At 36.1% G+C, this 20,736-nt stretch overlaps 2 protein-coding genes across 3 annotated transcripts; one reads left to right on the top strand and one right to left on the bottom strand.

Annotated features, from left to right (window-relative positions):
• The first annotated feature begins 165 nt into the window (after positions 1-165).
• On the top strand, positions 166-15,076 carry LOC142983068 (uncharacterized). Its single transcript, XM_076129890.1, has 10 exons — positions 166-1,493; positions 5,872-6,082; positions 6,691-6,847; positions 6,922-7,082; positions 7,753-7,919; positions 8,309-8,449; positions 8,840-9,004; positions 9,976-10,201; positions 10,391-10,547; positions 10,640-15,076. Exons 1-10 carry the CDS (start codon positions 666-668, stop codon positions 12,546-12,548), a joined length of 4,122 nt encoding a protein of 1,373 aa, XP_075986005.1. The 5' UTR covers positions 166-665; the 3' UTR covers positions 12,549-15,076.
• Positions 15,077-15,209: 133 nt separating this feature from the next.
• LOC142983077 (rab-like protein 6) lies at positions 15,210-20,240 on the bottom strand. Of its 2 annotated transcripts, none has more exons than XM_076129903.1 (11): positions 19,916-20,240; positions 19,671-19,825; positions 19,004-19,194; positions 18,352-18,498; positions 17,810-17,984; positions 17,390-17,548; positions 17,112-17,254; positions 16,881-17,033; positions 16,233-16,564; positions 16,094-16,134; positions 15,210-15,937 (listed from the first exon to the last, which is right to left on the bottom strand). In XM_076129903.1, the coding sequence occupies exons 1-11, from the start codon at positions 20,025-20,027 to the stop codon at positions 15,743-15,745; spliced, it is 1,803 nt and encodes a 600-aa protein (XP_075986018.1). In that variant the 5' UTR covers positions 20,028-20,240; the 3' UTR covers positions 15,210-15,742. The 2 variants fall into 2 exon arrangements, with proteins under 2 accessions (XP_075986018.1, XP_075986025.1); XM_076129910.1 differs by having other exon boundaries at positions 15,210-15,934; positions 19,916-20,239.
• Between the last annotated feature and the right edge of the window lie 496 nt (positions 20,241-20,736).

The raw sequence follows: 20,736 nt of genomic DNA, 5'->3' as shown, positions 1-20,736 counted from the left end.
CTTTGTTTTCTCATAAATGGTTAATATTATGAATAAAATGTATTAAACCACTTCAATATTATAACCCAATATTATAATTGATAAAAGATCATTTTACCATATTTTAAAGAATAAGATTATGTTTGCAGTGTAAAATAAACGTCTTACCAAGGTTACTGCGTTCAAACGAGTACAACTTTTTTTTGTGACAATGTCTGCATCTGTTGATTAAAATTTGAAACATAATAAGCTTCTAAACAAGGTCAACAGTTTTCATCAACTCGCAGTGGACGAAAATAATTAAAATTAAGAGTGTATTATGTCCATGCTTTCGAATATCGGACATTTTATGTGTCATCACCAAATATTCAAGTACAAGTGTCCGCGAAAATGATCTGTACTTTGTTTTTCGCAATCACAACGTTACATGAACATGGATGACCTAAAACGCGAATATGTGAAGAAAAAAAGATGTTTGGGACTCACAAGAAGTGTAAACTGAAGAAATTATAATGTTTTGCATCACAATTGTCGACAATCATTGACCTGTTCAAGCCATCGCATAACGATCGGTGAATTGCTTGGTCACAAAAGTGAAAATGTGATGTGTCAAACTGATTGTTTACCTCGCGGACAGGTGAGTGGTTTGTAGAAGTTGTACGCGAGGGCGGCGGGAGGCGGGCGGTATGTCTGGTCGATCAAGTCCTGTGAACGGCGGTTACGAGGCCGCGAGGCTCACCGTCAGAAAGGATCTCTTCCCAGAGGTTCGCCTGCCTAAACTGGCGTCAGTCGATTCAGGTGCCAACACAGACCAGGAAGGTGACGACACCGTGTCCTGCGTCAAGCTGGAAACCGATTTCGAACAGAGTATCGACGACATCGCCAATCAAAAGTTGCAAGTGGCCAATGGGGCACTTCCCTGTCCCACTCGGCCGCGACACAGAAAACATAAGCACCACTCTCGACAGAGTTCTGAAGCCTCAACCATGAACGGCTGTTTACCTCCTAAAAGTAAAAGGAAAAAAGACTCATCAAAAGATTCATCACATAGGAAACATTCAAAAAGTAGTGTTGTGCTGTCACAAGTGAAAGGTGGTAAAAACTTAAACTTAGTGAGTAGTAGTGAGTGTCAGGATGATGAGGACAGTCAGGAGTCAGCGGCAGAAGAGCAGATGGAGCTAGTGGAAGACGCAGAAGAAAGTGAAAGTTCCGAAGATGAACAGCTCAAGCGCAATTCAAAGTTACCGTTAACAAATATGCTGCGCCAAAGTGGCAAACCCTACAGTCATGAACTTAGTCAATTATCAACAAAAAAGAGTAAAAAGGACTCTAAGGAGCAAAGAACTCATGCAATCATACCATGTAGTGGCAAACCTCGCTCAATGTTGGGCATATGCAGTTCTCGTAGTAAAAGGAAATCCAAGAAATCAGAGTGTACAACCACATATCACAGTCAGATTGTGGATACAAACTCTATGAAGATTAAGATTAGGAGGACAAGTGTTCATGAAACTGTGAGTACTTTTCTCTTTATTTACTCTTACTGATAATTAATATTATACTACTTTTATGACACTGCATGTTAGTGATAAGTTGTGAGTGTTGATGACAGAATGTTTCAAAACAGTTAACATGCTACTGTATTGACTTCATATTGCAATGTCATTCTTATTTACAATTCTGTTGTGGCATTTTATTGTGGTATAATTCCAAGTAAGTGTTACAGTATTGAAATCTGCTAGTATCCACTAACAATGCAGTGCACTGATAACCATAAAGAAAACAATGATTATTTCCTCATTAGTCTGAACATCATTTGAGTGTAGTAGAACATCTTTTTCTGGTTATACTGTGGCTATCTTGATTTTAATTAAAAGTTGAAAGGTAAGTAATGACCCTGTTAAAAATTTACTAAAGAATCAGTTGCCTAACTATACATTCAAGTTTAATTAATGTTAACTTGTTTTTGGCTGGTTTAATAACTTGTTTTAGATGCTATGCTATAGAAACTAGGTGAGATGTTTTCATTGTAAACTGTAAGGAGCATTATTTAAATATGCATTCTTTTTTCAACTGCTTTTGCCAATTTGATTTATCATTAGCAGAAGACAAAAGTTATAAGTGATTGTAGGCAGCGAGTATCATTGATTATTTCTAAAAACGCTTGTCATTATATTATGGTTATCAAATTTTTGAAAATAGGTAGTGTTCAGCATTTATGCTATGATTTTTCATATTTTGTATCATTTTATTGTGACCAAAAGAAGCCAGTCAGCCAAAATGGGAAGTATTTTACATTTTTAGTATGACTATGTGAAATATTGTGTTTTCCTAAGATATGGTGAGTGATAACTGAACAGAATTATAAAAAAATGGTACTGAGTTGTATCTTTATAAAGTATAACTTACCTGATACATGAATGCATATATTTTTATGAAATTTCATACAAAAGATAGTTGTGTATATGTGACCATATAGCAGGACATAATCTAGATAATTTAAACATTTCACTATGTAGTGCAAGATAGTACTCTGGTTATCATTTTCTGGTCAAATTTTGTAGTAGGTATCTGCATATTAAAAAATATTAACAGAGGGGAATGCCCAAAATATATGAGGAAAAACACAGCCCGTGAACCAAATAAATGCTTTGATGGTGACTTTTTTACAGTATTCATCTAGGTACTCTTGTATTATTGCAGTAGCATTCCCGCTGGGCCTGAGTTTTGTACCTGTACATTATTGGTTAGACTGGTTGAAGTATTTAAATTAATTAATCAATTACAACATTAAAATTTTATAGCTGGTGTCACCATTTCTGTATGACTTTCAGTTAGTGAAAATATAGAAGTTTGACAGACTTTTTCATAAATTTCATGTCACCTTATATTGGTTATTATTATATTATCTGACACTTATCCTTAAGCCTAGAAAATTATGCATAATGTGTAAGTATCAGTTAGTTTAACAATTATCAATTTGACAAAATTTTTCTTACATTTCATGTTGCTTTATAGATTAGTCAGGCTATCTGACACTTATTCTGAAACCCTGAAAATGGCCCTTACAGTTCTTATGGTTGGTCCCACCACTTCTGTTTAGATATTGGTAGCTTATTATGACTTGATTTTTTCATATTTGCTTGCACCTTATCTATTGGATAGTGTTACCTGAAACTGGTTTATATGCTATAAAACTGGCCCTAACTATAATAACCAAGGGTTGTACATTAGACATGACACTCAACCATCAGTTGTATGTTGACATTGATATTGGGAAAGTCCCACATAATGTTTAAGTTGCTTACACTAGTCTGTATTGTATAGTATTTATACATACACGACTCATACTTTTTCATGTATATTTTACTTGAAGGAAACCCTCATAATATACAGGGTGGGCCGTGGAGGAAAAATAGGTAAATAATAAACACCTCATTTTAGAAAAAGACGCAGCATTAACAAAAAAAATAATAAAGTTTAAAGATTTTAGCTGCTGTGAGAGTTACATATCCCTTAAATTAATATAGGTTTTATAAATTGTCTTATACCTAAGTAAAGGTACTTGACTACAACCCTGATAACTCTTTTCTTCATTGTACTTTTAAGTCTTATCTTTGCACATAACTTCAAAACATCATCGTTTTTTACACCATATTGTAGCAGCCAGGCGAATCTTATATAGGTAGACTTCTTGACGTTTTCTGGATTCTTATTTGTATTGAGCAAGAATAAACTGTCTCTTTATAATAGGTATTGTATATATTGTAATATTATCTACCTAGTATATTTTAGTATTAAAATGCTGGTCACAGCGGTTTAGAGATTTCGTATCCCTCTAAGGCAGTGGTTCCCAACCAGTGGTCCATGGAAGTCAAAATATTGCCCGCAAATGATGTAAAAATTTAAAGTTTTCAAGATTATTATTACACTTTATTTTTAATATACTTACATACTGGTCCCTGCTTACAATAATAATATTAAAGTGGTCCCGGAACAAGAAAAGTTTGGGAGCCCCTGCTCTAAGGTTACACGTATCCACTCTTGATATCTTTTCTTCTTCATTGTAGCAAGCAATTAATTTTAAAACGCAAATCAGAGGCGACGCACGTTAGAAGATAAAAAGTCAAAGATGCGTTACCTCGAGTTTGTACCCTTGACCTTCTGTGTGGAGCTCAATTATGTAGTCTGTACTTTATGTCCCTATAATAGTGATCATGAGGATCTTAATTGAGTTGTCTACTGCTTTTGCATTGACTTAAATTATTTATGTAGGTTTTGTGTCGAGTACCTACCTATTAATTTATTAGTCTTAATAATGAGTAGGTGTGAGGCTGATGGTCTAAAAGGTTCATTAAATTTTTCGAATCTGAAACATTGGCTAAACGATTTTCCGGTTAATTATTACAATAAAAAATTCGAATGGTAAAAAAAAATATGCATTTTAAATCACCAGAGACTCAATAACTTTTAGTACCTAGTTCGAACCTTTCCTAAAAAAAAAAAAATACACACAGCCTATAAATACCAAGGTACCTAATTATTTTATCTAGTCTTGACCTAGTGTTCTCGTTTAAATCATCCATTGACATTTATCGTGGCATTCTCCGTTCCGCACTTCAGCAGATTACAATTTTAAGCAATTTATAGTACCTATGCTTTAAATAATCAATAATAAAATAAAAAACTAGCGTATGTCCTGCACCGAGATATAATATACACATACCTAAATTTTTTATCAAAATCGGTTCGTTTCGATATGAAAGAAGGCCAAACAGACTTCACATTTTCAGTAGTTAAGCACTATCTATCGTTTTTCAAAAATTGATGTCTTAATCATGTTGTGGAATACAATATAATTAGGCTAAAATAACGTTATCTGTCATCCAACTACTCCACAAATCTTGTTGCTAAGCATTAAAAAGAAGGGTGAGGACTTTGATGAAATGATCTTATTCAGTTTATTCCATAGCAAATTCTTAAAGGATGCTGAATAGAGTGCCCCCAAATATGTTATTATATTTAAACGTAACTTAGGGTGGCAAACGTGTGTGCTATAAAGATTGAATAAGTAATTATGATCGCAAATAAGCTCTTTCCGTCTATGTTGTTTTCACAAAGGGCGACTTACTGGTTTTTTAAAGGGGACGAAAGTACCTGGCCTTCACTACTCCGGATGCGGGTTGGGGATGTTAAACCCTTGTACAGTGATCCTTGAATAGATTTTTTAGTGCATTCATTGTGAACAAGAATAACATATTATATAATATTATGCGACAATTCAGATCACAAGTTTATTGACTTGCTCGGTGATGGTAGCTACTGAGCCCTCATCATCATCATCTCTATCGTACGTTGTGGTTAGTAATAATTAAGTAGGTCAATATTTTGACAATGTTATTTTGGTCAAGTTTTAATGAGTTTATTTGTAGTGAGATATTTCATTTTATTATAGTATTTCTCTACTAAATAACACAAACAAAAACAGTATTTGTATGATACTAAAGTTAAAACTGAACGGATACGAAACCCTTGCGAACAGCTAAATTCGGTCTTTGCATTTTTTATCAGTTTGCTCCCGTTTCACATGCGATACTTCTGTCGCGCAATTTTAAAACACGTTTTATTTATTCTTCTCAACAAGAGAAAACGTTAGTTCACCCAACCTGATTCGTCATGTTCTCCCAGTAATCCGATATAGTGCATGGCGTCTTATTAAAAAGTATCTACATACATAATACGCGGTTTGATTTATATCACACTACCACCTTATCATTTCACTTGCCTTCAAGAACGGAGCCAATGCTGAGATAGCAACGTTAAAATCGTAATGCACAATCACATATCAATGAAGCAAATTATTGGAATTTATTATTATTATTAAAATAACAGGTGACTCCAACGCCGACGTCAATAGCCGACATTGGTCTGAGGAAGTCTAAGAAGAAGCGGACAGCATCGCCGGCGAGCGTGAGCTCTGGCGAGGAGTACGATCCATCCCGCGGCGACACCGCCGCTGCTATTAGCGTCGCCGCTCCGAAGCCGCGCAATCCTCCGCCCAAGACTGCCAAGCAAAAGAAGACAACCACTTCTAAAAGTAAAAGTAAGTAACAATTCAACTGTGCCGGCCAAAATATCAAAATGATTGCAAATTCCAGATTGATTCTAATTCAATCAATTTGAGATATTTTGCGTTCATTCAATTTACAGATTTTTTGTGAATCTCCGTGAATGTAAAGAGCGGAAGTGAGATTCTCATTTCTTTAATGGGAGATGTTATAAGCTTCCTATGCTAATATTTATATTAATTTCGAAGTTAATCGTGTTAATTTTATTGTGTAACACGTGAACATAAATAAACTGTGTTCAACTGTATGAAATTCCGTTATGTAATGCATATTGCTACTTTAATTCTTGCTAGTCTACTTTAATTTAACGATACATTATCCGATGAGAACAGTTTTCTCTTACCGTTTCATTGTGGTGCATCTATCTGTGAAAATTCCTTTGAAACCTGTTCGACAGTTTTTGCGCGATAAAGCTAACGTGATCTCTAAAAACACTGTATTTTCGTTCGACGCATAATAAATTAGGCGCTTTTTACGATACCTACTTCAACTTATCTCAAAATTAAAACGAATTATGTTAATTGTTCACTTTTGTTTTGAAGTCCTTTAAGCAAACTTTTCATTACGTTATTTGTATTTACAGAGAAAAGTGAAAAGACTGAAAGAACTAGAATTAGTACAGCAGTAAGCAAGGAGACTGGACCACAGAGTCCCTGGGGATACAATATACCTCCGGAGATACTCTTAAAAATATTTGAATATGTTGTGTCCCCACAAGGGACCTTGCCTTCTGTGATCAGGTAAATATCGACAAGATAAATATACAAAGTATTTTGCAAAAAGGCGGTAGATATAAAACTTGTTTTTTTTTCAGGATTGGTAGAGTGTGTAAGTTATGGCACAGTGTAAGCTGTAGGCCTGAATTGTGGAGGAATGTAGATCTTGCGCAATACACGAGTGAAAAATGTAAAACGGACTACAAACTCGTATGGCTCCTGGAAAACCGGTTGTCGCAATGTCAAAGTTTAAATATTGGTACGTATTTATTTTGACTCACTTTCTCATTAGGTTTTATTTTGTACAGATTTTACGAATTTTGAATAAAGCCTAGTAGACAGGTTATTGGCAGTCATTGGCAAGCTTCGCATATGGACGACGTGAAAGTGATACATAACAAACTGCTTTTTTGTACAGTCACCAGCAATAATAATGTGTATAAAATGTTATATTTTTATACTTATGGTAATACTATTTATGAAAACAGAAACATATTGCCGGTATAATAATTATATCCGTCCTATCACAGTTATTGTAGTGTATTTTCAAAGTTAGCAATGGACATGATTTGACTGACATTGACAAATACATGATAGAAAACATCCGTTTATATCTATTCTTGCTGAAGACTATACTACAGAAACTGAAATATAGAATCATACCTATTTTTGTCTTATATTGATTACTAGCTGACTCGCGCATAGAGTGGATCATAATTTTTCCCGTTTTTGTTACATTTTTACTGGTACTCTGCTTCTATTGGTCGCAGCGTGATGACATATAGCCTTCCTCGATAAATGGGCTATCTAACACTGAAAGAATTTTTCTAATCGGACCAGTAGTTCCTGAGACTAGCGCGTCCAAACAAACAAACTCTTCATCTTTATAATATTAGCATAGATTAAATAAAGTTACTTTTTGTTCATAGCTCAATGGAAAGTAAGCAATGTGTCTTGGGTGCTGGCGTGCGTGGCGGACTATTGTCCGGAGTTAGTGGAGCTGTGTGTCGCTGGCTGGAGCCGCATCACTTCGGAACAACTCTTCGACCTCTTCCAAGCTTTACCCAAGCTGCAGAGGATCGATCTGTCTCTTACGGTACGTTAAACTTACTACTACAAATGATTGATGGCGTCGAAGACTTAAGTTGCTGGAAGGATAGGGATTAAATATGATAAAATGTTAACCTGTATATTCACAATAATAGGTTAATTGGCTCTGTGTAATCTTACCAAGGGAACGAAATCGCAGCCGGTTGATTAACTAGGCTAGTATCACTATTACATGAAGAAACATACTTTCCAGATATGCTACATATTTGTGTTATGAAGAAAACTATAGTATTAACTCATTATAGTAAATTAATACTCATAGTTCACAATAATGTTAGATGGAAAATCCAAAAAGTTTCCTGTATGAAAACAGTCATTTATTGAATATGAACTATATTAGTGTTGTATACTAATCGTTATATTGTATTGTTTCAGTCCGAGACCGGTGGGTCGAGCACATGTCTGTCGGCTGCCTCCATGGCTCGTATCACGGAGAACTTCGGCTCGCGGCTCACGCATCTCACCTTAGCTAATAACAAATTCGTTGCTATGCCGCAGATACTGATGTCGATAGCGGTAATTCAATCTTTTCATATAATTTAATATAGCAGTAGTATTATGGAGCCTTTAAAAACTCTGCATTACCATGTTTTTTACGAGATTCGCATTAGTTTGCCATTATCCACCAAACGCACCGACGTAAAAAACATATTGATTAGACCGAGTTTTGAGTGTGCATGAGTTGAGACTGAGGTAGCAACCGAGCTACCCCCATTTCACTGGTTATAATGTGTAAAGCCAGTTGGCCGTAGAATGACGTCTGTAATACCAAGTGGTTATAACATAGGACGGTTCAGGAATTAATTATTATAAAGATTATTTATTTTATTAATCAGAAATGAAAAAATACTTTTGACTTTCTTACTTGAGGGAAAAATTTCTAAATAATATCACATAATGTTGCAGAACCACTGTAGCAACCTAGAGGTGCTGGACATATCGGGCACGCTGGCGGCGTCGCACCCGGCCGCCGTGCCGCTGGAGGCCATGCAGAAGGGCTGCCCCAAGATGCGGGTGTTCCGCGCCGCCAACTCGCAGCTCGTGCTGCAGAATGCCACTACATCGCAACAGGTAATATCACTAGAACCTTAACCTTTATACTGTATCAAATAGCAGTAAGTTTTGCGCATTGCTTCGCAATTAACTACCACAGGGGGTGGTTTTAACCCGCTGGGGAATTAAAAAAAAAAAACTTAACCCTTCATGAAATATCTTTACAAATAAAAATAATCCGGTGTCTCTCTGCAAGAAAAGTTAGGCCCAACGCCGCCTATAATAAATTCCTACTAAGCGTTCACGTTCGTGAGGAAACCTTGCATGCCTAAAAAATTGTTTAATACATTTATTGAGGGCATGCAAAGTCCCCAACCCGCACTTGGCCAGCGTGGTGGACTCAAGGCCTAACCCCTCCCTGTCGTTTGGAAGGAGACCCTTGCCCTGCAGTGGGACAGTAATGAATTAGAAAATAAAAGCGTTCACCCATCTACAAAGTGTCCGCGTTAAGGCTGCTTAACCCAGTGATTATTTTCTGACCGATGATATTAATTTCGCTGCATTACATATTATTGCTATTGCCTAAATTATATAAATGGTTGCAAGTAATTCGTTTAGTTAAATTGGTTCGGTACGTAGCTTCTCATTTTTGTCAAATCATTGCAACTTGTTTTTTATTATACAATGTCAATTACTCATTTGTTTCTGGTGTAATTACGTTATGCGAAAAAATTCTGAGACTCGTTTGACCTCGCTTGGAATTGAATTAAACCGCGCTATGCGATTGTATCGTATTTTACTATAGTGGCGTATAATATTTTTGGCCAGGCGTTGACTGTATTTTTGTCTGGGAACTGGCAATGAATAAATACATACACACTTTTGTTTTTTTTTTAAATACTACCAAGATTCTAAAACTTTGGTGCTAGGAAGAATGAAAAGAAGTTGGATGTAGTTTTCCTGCTGGTCGGCAAAATGATTTGATTGTTACGGCTAGTCACGAGAGAGACATCGAGTTTACCGGACTGACGTGATTGTGGTGTGGTCAGATGGAGTGCAAGGGCTGGACGGCGCTGGAGGAGCTGTCGATCGCGGGCGAGGCGGCCACGGAGAGCGTGGGCGTGGGCGAGTACCGGCTGGGCGACGACGCGCTGGCGCGCCTGGTGCGCGGCGCCACGCGCCTGCGCCTGCTGGACGTGCGCGGCCTGCAGCGCCTGTCCGACTCGGGGCTCGTGCGCGTGCCCGCCTGGGACCTGCAGCACCTCTTCCTCGGCGGTACGAACACAAACAACCCTCTCATTTTGAAAACTTTTGAGTTAGACCAGGATTCGAAACTTTGCGAAGTAGTCTTTCACTTATTAATGCACTGGTACTGCACTGCTGTTGCGATATTGAGAAGTCTGAATTGATTAGTATAAGGTACAGGTCGCTTTTACATATAAAAAACTTACATATTATGTGCAGGTTGCAAAGTGACTCGTCAAAGCAACGCGTGCCTGGAGCTGATCTGCGAGAAATGGTCGCACAGTCTGATCGAGCTCGACTTGTCGTGGGCCTCCGCCACCAGGAGGCTGGACGATGCCGTCGCGGCGCTCGCCGAAGCATCTGAGAGCAAGCTCAGGTACCCCACACCATACAACTCGTTTGTACTAATGGCATTAACATAATCTAACTCTAAACTATTTAGCGAACTAACCTTTAATGTTGTTGCAGGGTGTTGAATTTATGCGGTTCATCAGTGTCCCTGGATCCTGTGAAAAAAGTATTACAGAAGTGTCCACTTCTTGAGTCTTTGAACCTTAGTTCGTGTCGTGCTCTCCCCAGAGGCATGAAACGATTGTACACCGGCAAAGAACTCCAAGATCTAAAGGACAGTTTAGATCCGGCAAAAATTAAAGCCAAAGAAGAAAATGCTGAGCAAAGTGGAAAGTCAAAGAAGGACGTCAAAAAGTCCGCAGCTGATTCTAAGTCTGAAACGGTTAAGGAAGAACCTTCGATGGATTCCGATAAATCAGACTCTAAATCAGAATCGACGAAAAAAGACACGTCCTCATCAGTCTTCCAAGAGCCCAAAAGCATTTCAGAGTCTACTTCGAATGTGCTTGACAAACGATCTCCCAAGACGCAGACGCCAGTGAGATCTTCCCCAGACAGTAAGTCGTCTGAACTGTCCACAAGCATAAACGCGATGTCTGAGGGCAAAAGATCGATAAGAGACACAACTCCCAAATTACTGAGCCCCGCAACCCAATCCAGGCCGGATTCCTCGTCCACACCTAGGTCTGAATCCGTTAAAGGAGATCTCGGTAGTCCCCATTTCAGTCCCGTCCCCAAACCAGACAGTCAAGTACAAAATAGTCCCGAGGTTCAGTCCGAGTTATTAAATCACAGCCAGAAGAGCTGCAACTCCTGGAATCTAGGACAGTTCAAAACTACTCCAACGCATAAGTCTGAAGCCAGTCCCTTAAGTAGGTTAGAAAGTCACAATAAATTAAGACATGGTAAAGTTATAGAACAGTGTAGTCCTACCACTTCACATGATAATAAGCCTAGTCCTGAAACCCATAGTATCAAACAAGAGAGTATAAAAAATCCTAATAGCTGGAATTATGGTAATTATAGCCCCATGCCTCGTCAGGACAGTCAATTCTCGACGCAAAGAAGTCCCTATTCGGCTCAGCCCAGCCCCGCTCAACCTAGCCCGTATTCAACGCAACCTAGTCCTTATTCGACACAACCGAGCCCTTACTCCTCGCAACCTAGTCCCTATTCAGCTCAGCCCAGTCCAGACACAAGTCAAATAGTTAAACCAGAATTACAAAAATCCAATGCTTGGAACACTGGCAACTACAGTCCTATGCCCAAACACAATCAACCATTTTCACCGCATCCATCTACCCACGCTAGTCCTGATCCTGGAGTAGGTTTAAAGCCTGACGGTCTCAGAAACAATCCTAATAAAACCCCTGGACAGTATAGTCCTATGTCTCGACAAGATCGTTTGCACCAAAGCCCTTATTCGCCTAGACCGAGTGTGGATGTGTCATATAGTAATAAAAAGAGCCCAGGAGTCGGTAACTATAGCCCCATGATGCGACCGGATTGTCACTTGCCTAGTCCAGACGGAGGTTCGACTTCGAGACTTACAATGGCTGGAAGGCAGCAACAGGACATATACGGAAGATCTGTGCCTAAGGCTCCCGATCTGATGCACAACAACACACCCACGCCCGATGTAAGTAATTCATGGGGAATAGATAGGTTTAATCAGATTTGCAGCGCCACGACCTCCAGCATCGAGTCACTAGTGTGGGGAACACCGTCGTTCAACACGGAGCCTACTTCGCAGATTCAACAGCACGTCGACAACATTCCTACTATGCTCAATACGCCGTCGCCGCAAACTTGGCCCGGCCTACCTTCGTTCGATAGTAGTGTTCGAAGACCTAATGACGATTTAAGTGATCCGTGGACATCTGGTCAATTTCGTGAACAACCTTACGTGCATAATACGTTTGTGGAACAGAACAGTTTCGAGTTAAGTTCTCACCTGAGCCATCAGGCGCACAGTTTACAAAGTTTCCTCGACGACGGGTTTTCAGAATCGTCTCGGGTAGACTGACGCTCTCGCTTGCCTTCGTTCTTGCGACTCACGAATAAGCAGTTTGTTGTTATGGACAGAATATATTCTATGAGAAATTCTCTCGTTCGAGGGGTATAAGGTGATGTTGTATTTAATAATGATTGAACAATTACTTTATAGACATTGTAAATAAGATTATCTAGTTAAACTTAAGTAAGAGTAATGAAGCTAGGAATGCATTAAAGTTATTTTGCAGCGATAGTTTATGAAAATGATATATGAATTAAGAAAAGTATAATTATTAAGTATAGTGAAATTCATCCATCGATTAAGATATTCTTGATTATACTCATCAGTTAGCTTTTAAATCAAGTCTTTATTTAAATGCCAAAATCTGTTTATACTGAGGCCAAAATTAATTTATTGCTATCCAAATGTATATTATTCTATATTTAATGCAATTCTGTAATACATTTTGTGATTATTTCTTTATAAACTGGGCATTTCATTTTGTATTGTCATTTAGCTAAAACATTGCAATAGTAGTTAAAACATTCCGTTTTACAGTCTGTAACTTTGTATTGAATTTGAAACAATGATTTTATCCCGAAATTGACTTCAACTATCATAATTATTTATTTGCGTTGTTAGATATTTTAGATATTGTTGTGTTAACAAATAAATAAAGGGAAGTTATATTGTTGACATGCATTAGTGTAGGCCATAAATAGATATAAAGTATTTAATATATACATTCTGTTTATAATGATGAATTAGATAAAGATGGAACCGTGATGGCTGGTAATATACATTTAAATAATTGTAGTTGGCTCTATAGTCTTATTATATGACCCCACAGATGTTTGGACTATCAATTCACAAGAAAATAATGTTGGCAGCATCCAGCCACATGTCCATCAAATTGCAGACAAATTATATGGAAACTTTGTTTCTCATCTTTTTCGCAAAATAATCACTTTTATCGACTGTTTTTATTGTAGACTTTTAAAATGGAGTGTAACCTATGTAAATTGGAGCAGCTAATTTATTTCATAATTAGAACTTATGAGTTGGTTTTCTGACAGCATCATTAATCCACTTAATCTTTTTTCTATGTTTTAAACAACTGCAGCTGAATATATTTATTTTTACATAATTATATTCCTAATGTAATTCGTATTTGATTACAACAAACTCCATGGTGCTCGCAAGAATTTATAAACACAAGATATTCAATAAATTCTGAAACTTATGAAATGCAGTTATAATGATTTATATTGATATTACATCCAGCTAATAAAATATTTGCGTGAAGGCGGTACGGTGGGCGGCTAGTTTTTAAATACATGATAACGATGTACAATTGGCGGCCTTAATTATATTTAGCGTTCTCTTCCACGCAACCGCAAGGCTTGAAAGTAATCTGTGGTCATTAATGATGCTGTTTATAACTTATAGAAGTTATATTACGATGTACCTACCGTTTGCCATTGATTTTCTTTGCATTTTGAGGTGGATAGATCATAAAAATTTATCATATTATTTCTATGGTTAGATTAATTTTCAATTCGTTAGAATAGTGATGAATTTGTTTATCTGTTCGCCTCGTTATATTATATTTTAATAATTAGTTTTTCCCAAAATATTTGTTGAGTATCTCTTGGTCCTTCGTCAAATGTTATTTGAATCTCAAGGATAATCTAGAAACAACAATTTAAAACCAATATCAATTGACGTGGGAATGTAATTATATTATTTAGCTTCAGTGCTGTTTGTAATTATTCTACTTTATTGTGCTTTCTTTTTCTATGGTTTTATATTTTTATACACTTTTTGTAGAAGATCATGAAATTTTTACACGAACTAATCATTTTAATATTTATTTAAAAATTAAAGCCAAGTACAAAGTGCTTTTTTAAATAAAGATATATATTACATAGGTACATACTTCGTGTTGTATTTAAAGAAACCGTAAAAGCCACCAAATATTGTTTCCAATACCTACATTAGCCTTATAAATGCCTAACATTTTACTGAAGAGAATATTTTATAGTTTTATTAACTTATTACAAAATGAAAAATTATTATCTTACTATACATAGAATGTATAAATATAGTATAAGGTAAATATTATGTTAAATAATCGTGTACTATAGTATGTATAAAATAAAGTTGACTAATGTCTGTAAGTTCTGTTATGTAGAGATTTTTGTTTGTAATATTGTTACACTACTATACGGACTTCTTACAGGTGGTCCAATTTTTATAATCTAACCAATAAAATATCGATGTGGTTGTACATTTACATTTTGAATAGAATGTACTCTATTTATTAAACTTCTTTTGTTGAAAAACAGTATCCCATCTATTTTATCCATTTCTATCCTGTTGGTGTAAGTTGTCATCAGCAAAGTTATATACACAGACCCTAAGCTTTAAGGTAAAAAGGTATAAGAAATACCTACAGTCTACATCCATTTATGACCTAGTGTGGTCAAGTACAATACCGCATTGGGAATGCTATCGAGAAATCTCACTGGAAATACTGAAACTCTAAGGACAAATACATTTCTGCAAGGAGGACAGAAGGAAGAGTCTCAGTTTATATATCTTCCGATTATTGAGAATATCGTTTACAATTTAAAGTTTCGGACGGAAACTTTTACTTTATTGGCTGAGATAGGTGAATAAATACAATCATTATGCATAATGTTAAAACATTTTATTTAGACAACAAGCATACACAACATGATAAAATATGAATATGCTGTAACGGGTTTAATTTATAACTTACATATACATAATAATATTGCACATAAACAAGACCATTCATAATTTTACACTCAACAACAAGGAAAGCAAGATCTATTAATAAAAAAAATACACAGACAAGGTTTTATAACGATTACATAAGAAACTAATAACTACTACTAATAACGCCATAGAGATCGATTTTCATTTTTAATTGCATTTAAGGATGGACGAGAGATTCAAATAAAAAAATATTATTTCATTAGCTTATAAAATCTCGGAGAATACAAATCTTTGTTGGTGGACATCTTATAGTAGAATAGTAATTAATATTGTACATGGAAAAAGTCCATCACAGAGTTGTTAAATCTATAGAATGTTATAATCTCATTGAACAACAACGACAACGTAATACATTTATAAGTCAATGCATAAAGCCTGATCATAGTGGAATGTGACAATTCATAATACTAGAACGGTCGTTAAATGCTATCATATTCCTCGTAATTGAACTCTGTCGTCGAGGAGGGTGCCAGTAAGTCCTGTTGTGGGTTAGACGATTTCTTTTCACTTTTAGATTTCTTATGTTTATGTTTCTTCTCCTTTCGATCTGACTTATCACTGTAGTCTCCTCGGTCTTTGTCCTTTGATTTCTTCTTTTTGTGCTTTTTCTCCTGTTAAATAAAAAAAAAGTTAAAAGGTCTGTAATAAAGCATAGAGCTAAATAACTATGCTCTCTCTCTTCCATGCTATGAATCACATAGGGTAGTGGAGTCAGCCAGCTTAAATGAAAATACATCAAACAAAATTATAATACAAAATATAATAAATACCTTTTCACTAGGTTCTTTCGTTGTATCTGGATCCTCGCCTCCTAAAACAAATGATATTTTTTTATCGACCTGCCTGTTTTATAGCTGGAACTTTATAAATTATATATTATTTGGAAAGTTTCAAGGAATAAAGTCTTACCTTCAGGCGATCTTCTCGCACTGGTATCACCCGCCCAAAGCGGGAAGTCATTCTCCAGCTGTATATCTTCTATGTGGCGGTTGCTTTCAAACATCGGCGGGTGTGATATATCAATACTAGCATGACTAATGTGCGTGTCATCATCTTCGTTCATCGTGATACGACTCATCATTGTATCCAAAGTGTCATCGTGAAGACTTTGCCTCGTTATATTATTGTTGTCTGAAGGTACTTTTGCTTCAGGCCTGTTGATTTCTGCAGACGAACTGATATCAAAGTCTAAGTCTTCTTGATCTATTGTCACTTTTGGGTTAGTCGTGTAGTCGTCGTCACTGTAAATATAATATTATGAAATTAGTACAGACTAAGCTGTAGCCACCACAGCAATTGAATGGGGTCCTTCAAAGGTTTGTTTAAACGTTCGTCCTATACCGAGAAGTTCATACAATATTCATTGGATGCCTTTACACACACGCTCTTTCGCGCGTGAAACTACAATGGAAAGAGCGTGCGCCGCGCTCATCTGTCTAGCCCGCGAAGAAAACCTTCGCATCGTGTGTGTATAGGAACCTATTGAAACAGCTTTAAAATGGATAGGAAACAGAACTCATCACACAGCTTTTAAATAAATGCGTAAGTATCATTTACCTGTCTGTATCATAGGTACCGTCTTGAATCGTTGTGTTAGTAGGCAGTGATGGAAGATCTTCCAAAAAGCTGCTGTCCAGAGTTCCCGCATAAAATTCATCTAACCCGCCTGAAGAAGCAGAGATGTTGGCACCCGTCGGCGTACTTTGACCACTAAAATGTAAGTTTTGTAAGTAAACGTGATTTTCTAAATTAATTTGTCTTCAATAATGTTTTTGGTTAGCTCCTTACCTATCCTGCTGCGAAACTCGCGGCGGTGTCATGTCAGTACTAACTTGATTCTTAGGCCTCATCAGTTCTGGATTAACATATTGACCTTGTACTAATTGTGTTGGCGATTTCAATGTGTTTCCTCCGGCTAATGACTGCGCTAGCTAAAATCATATCGACTTTTCAATAATATGTCAAGTAAAAAAACAGAATAGACTGTACTTCAAAGCTGTTTATGTAATATCTAAAGAAGAAAGTAGCCATCAAGTGTCGTAAATTCTTCACACGTTGCTACGTACAAGTGGATTGACACTGGGCGGGACGATGGGTTTGCCGGCGCCCAGGACGATGCTCGGAGATCGGTCATTACTGGGTCGAGGTTCCGGCTGACCCGCACTTTGCCGCCGCTTGTTCGCGAGACGGTCCACAAACAAGTTGTAGTGTGACTCCTCTGAGCTCTGTAGCAAAATAAAAAAATCTTTTAAATAAAAATCCAGACTACACAGAATGAAGGGAACAACGCAATATCAAAAAAATAGTAACACCACTGCATTACGAGTATTTCCTCTAAACAAAACTTTGACCGGAAATAAATATTCAAATATCAGTAAACTCGTTTTGGGAAGTCAGACAGCGTTTGATACTATTTATATCGTCGGCATTTCATATCTTGTTGACCGTGAGCGCATATTAATTATAAACATTATAAACAAACTCACTTGGAAATCGTCAAGTTCCTTCTCGATTTCTTCCACATCTCTCTGATTTCGTTGCAGTTGTTCTAGCAAGCTTGTCTTCTGAAGTCTTAAGAATGGCACGCTAAGGAATTTGTGCAGTAAACGCAAGCCAAAACCGTTCCTCATTGAAGACTCCGCATAACGCACTGGTGCTGTCCTATAAAAAAATCACATAAATATTATAATCACAAAACTTTTGTATAAAAGCATTGATTGAAGATATTTACATAATACTGAGACTGAGATTTAAAATAGAGAAATGAGCTGGAGGCTCCCAGGAATAAATTATTTCTCAAGATGTCTGTCATATTTTGAAACAGTTTTGAAATATTTAGTATACTCATCACAGAAAAAAAGAGAGTAAGGTGTGTTGTAGGGTAGCTTAAACATCAAACACAGAATAGAATTGCAGAAAACACAGAATATCAATGATATAGTTTTCCAGACAATATGTAAATGCTAATACCAATTTGTTATCATAAGATAAATACAAGATCATAAAAAATAGATTATGTTAATCTCACCTGACAAGTTTGGCATGATGTAAAGCTTGCTCAATATGGTGTGGATGTACTTGACGATGGTGCTGCATGTCACAATGGTTACCAAGGACAACAACAGGTAGATCAGCCGGAACTTGCGACAATTCCTTCACCACATACTCAAATGTCCTGTCAACAAATTATTTAAATTCATTTGGATGATTTTCACATTTCATAAATCAATACTTATCCATACTAATATTATAAATGCGAAAGTAACTCTGTCTGTTACTCAATCACGCCTAAACTACTGAACCAATTTGCATGAAATTTGGTATGGAGATATTTTGATACCTGAGAAAGGACATAAGGTACTTTTTATCCCGGGAAAATGACGCATTTCTATGGGAAAATTCAGGTGGCGGACGAAGTCGCAGGTACAAGCTAGTTCTCTATACATAAAGCACAGCTCTTACTCAAAGGTGAGGGCAGAGGTGTATAAAATCTTAAGTCCTAAGTAGGGTAGCTATTTTTATAGACCATCATATTTCCCAGTACCCAAACAACAGAGTTAGTCAGTACATTCTGCTACACTTAAATTATAATTATTTAGTAATTTTTCTTCTGACTTTAATAATATTTCATGAATATTTATATACTTGGCTACAAAATGTAGTCTAAAACTAAATCTTACCAAGGTTTTGTAATATCCAGCATCAATATGACACCATTAGCATTTTTGTAAACATCCAAGAATGTTGCATCTAGGACTGGTGTCTCATAGCCATCTTCGGCAGCTGCTGCTGCTGACTGATTCTCTAATTTTAAACCTAATGGAGGTTTCTTTTTTGTGCGTCCTTTGTCAACCACCTCCCAAACTTCTACCTAGATATAAAACAAAGTTCTTTTAAATATTTAAGTCATTACCACAGTAAGATATATGTTAAGATCAATTAAGATGCCTGTATTTTCAACTAAAAATATAACTAACAACTTAATTATTTCAATAATTACTCTATTAGTTAAACACAAATTGATGGCAGTCATAAAAAAGTATGACGATTTTTCTATAATAACATACTGTAATAAAATATATTTATGAAACATCCAATTCATATGAAATATTTTGTTAATTTTTTTTTAAGTCCTATATAAAACACAAATAAATAAAACTTATAAGAGAAAAAACAAAAGAAGAAGAGAAAACATTAATGTTGTTTTAATACATAATTCAGAGGCAATTAAATAAATTGTGATAACAAACTTTCACATAGTAATAGAATGTGAATTAAACAAACACTTATTTGCTGTGTGATAGTATAGTAGGTAATGAACTAATCATTATCATAACTTTCACTCACCTTCACTATGTAGTCTGTGTTTTTGTAAGTCCAATGTATTGGAGCCACTTGTATTTGATCAGTTGGAACATACTCCTCTATAAATGGTCCTCCTTGAAGACGCTGCAGTAAGCATGACTTACCAACGTTTCTATCACCCTTTATTAATATTTTCACTGCAACAAGTATATTTTAAATGAGCAAAATATGGTTCACTGTACCACTTACGTACAAATACGTATTATAAAAATAATAATATAATTTACTGTTAAAGTGGACTCCTTTTGAAAACTTCTTTTGTAAAGACGAAGACATCGGCATAGGAGCTGGGCAGCGATCATCGCCGCTTCTTGTAAGTTTTTTGAGAGCCGAAAACATTGTCACTCTATCTTCACCGTACCTAACTTAAATATAATACGCAAATTTGATATAGATATAAATAGAACTTTAAACAATATACTACTTTAAACTGCGTGTGTTAATAAAATTAATAAAAACCATTGAAAATGTAATAAAAACACTGCCATACGTCGATTCAAGAATGACGTCGTGACGTCAGATGTTGTCAAATGCCAGTGAGCGAAGACTAGTGAAGGACTCACTCGGACTCAGGACGGGATTTCACGAGATGTCATATTTTGCTAGTGATTTCAATCAATTCATTGGGTGAATCGACTAACAATATCAACTAGACAAAATAATTGAATATTCATTATGTATAATATGCAATATCTAAGCCTAAATGCTAGGTTAATTTTATTCCTACCTATTATATTTTACATCTCAATATTCTTTATGAGTCGGGTATCAGCTTTTATAAGCTTACAAATGAACTTGAATTTTATAATTGAGCAATATTTATCAAACTTCATCGAAGGACTTATAAATAAGACATCCGAGTAGAGTAGCTTAAAGATCTCAAACAAAATCCATGTACCTAAATATAATAAGCACGGATTTAGATTTATTAGCTATTTAGCTCTATAGTATTGCAACTGTAGTTTTATTATCTGCTGTAGGTACATACAGTCAAATTATATTTTTAAGCCTATATTTAGGTATATTTAATCAGTTTAATTGGAACCAG

The sequence above is a fragment of the Anticarsia gemmatalis genome, chromosome 2 (genome assembly GCF_050436995.1).
Source record: "Anticarsia gemmatalis isolate Benzon Research Colony breed Stoneville strain chromosome 2, ilAntGemm2 primary, whole genome shotgun sequence".
Lineage (NCBI taxonomy): Eukaryota > Metazoa > Arthropoda > Insecta > Lepidoptera > Erebidae > Anticarsia > Anticarsia gemmatalis.
This window is presented reverse-complemented; position numbering and strand designations above follow the sequence as displayed.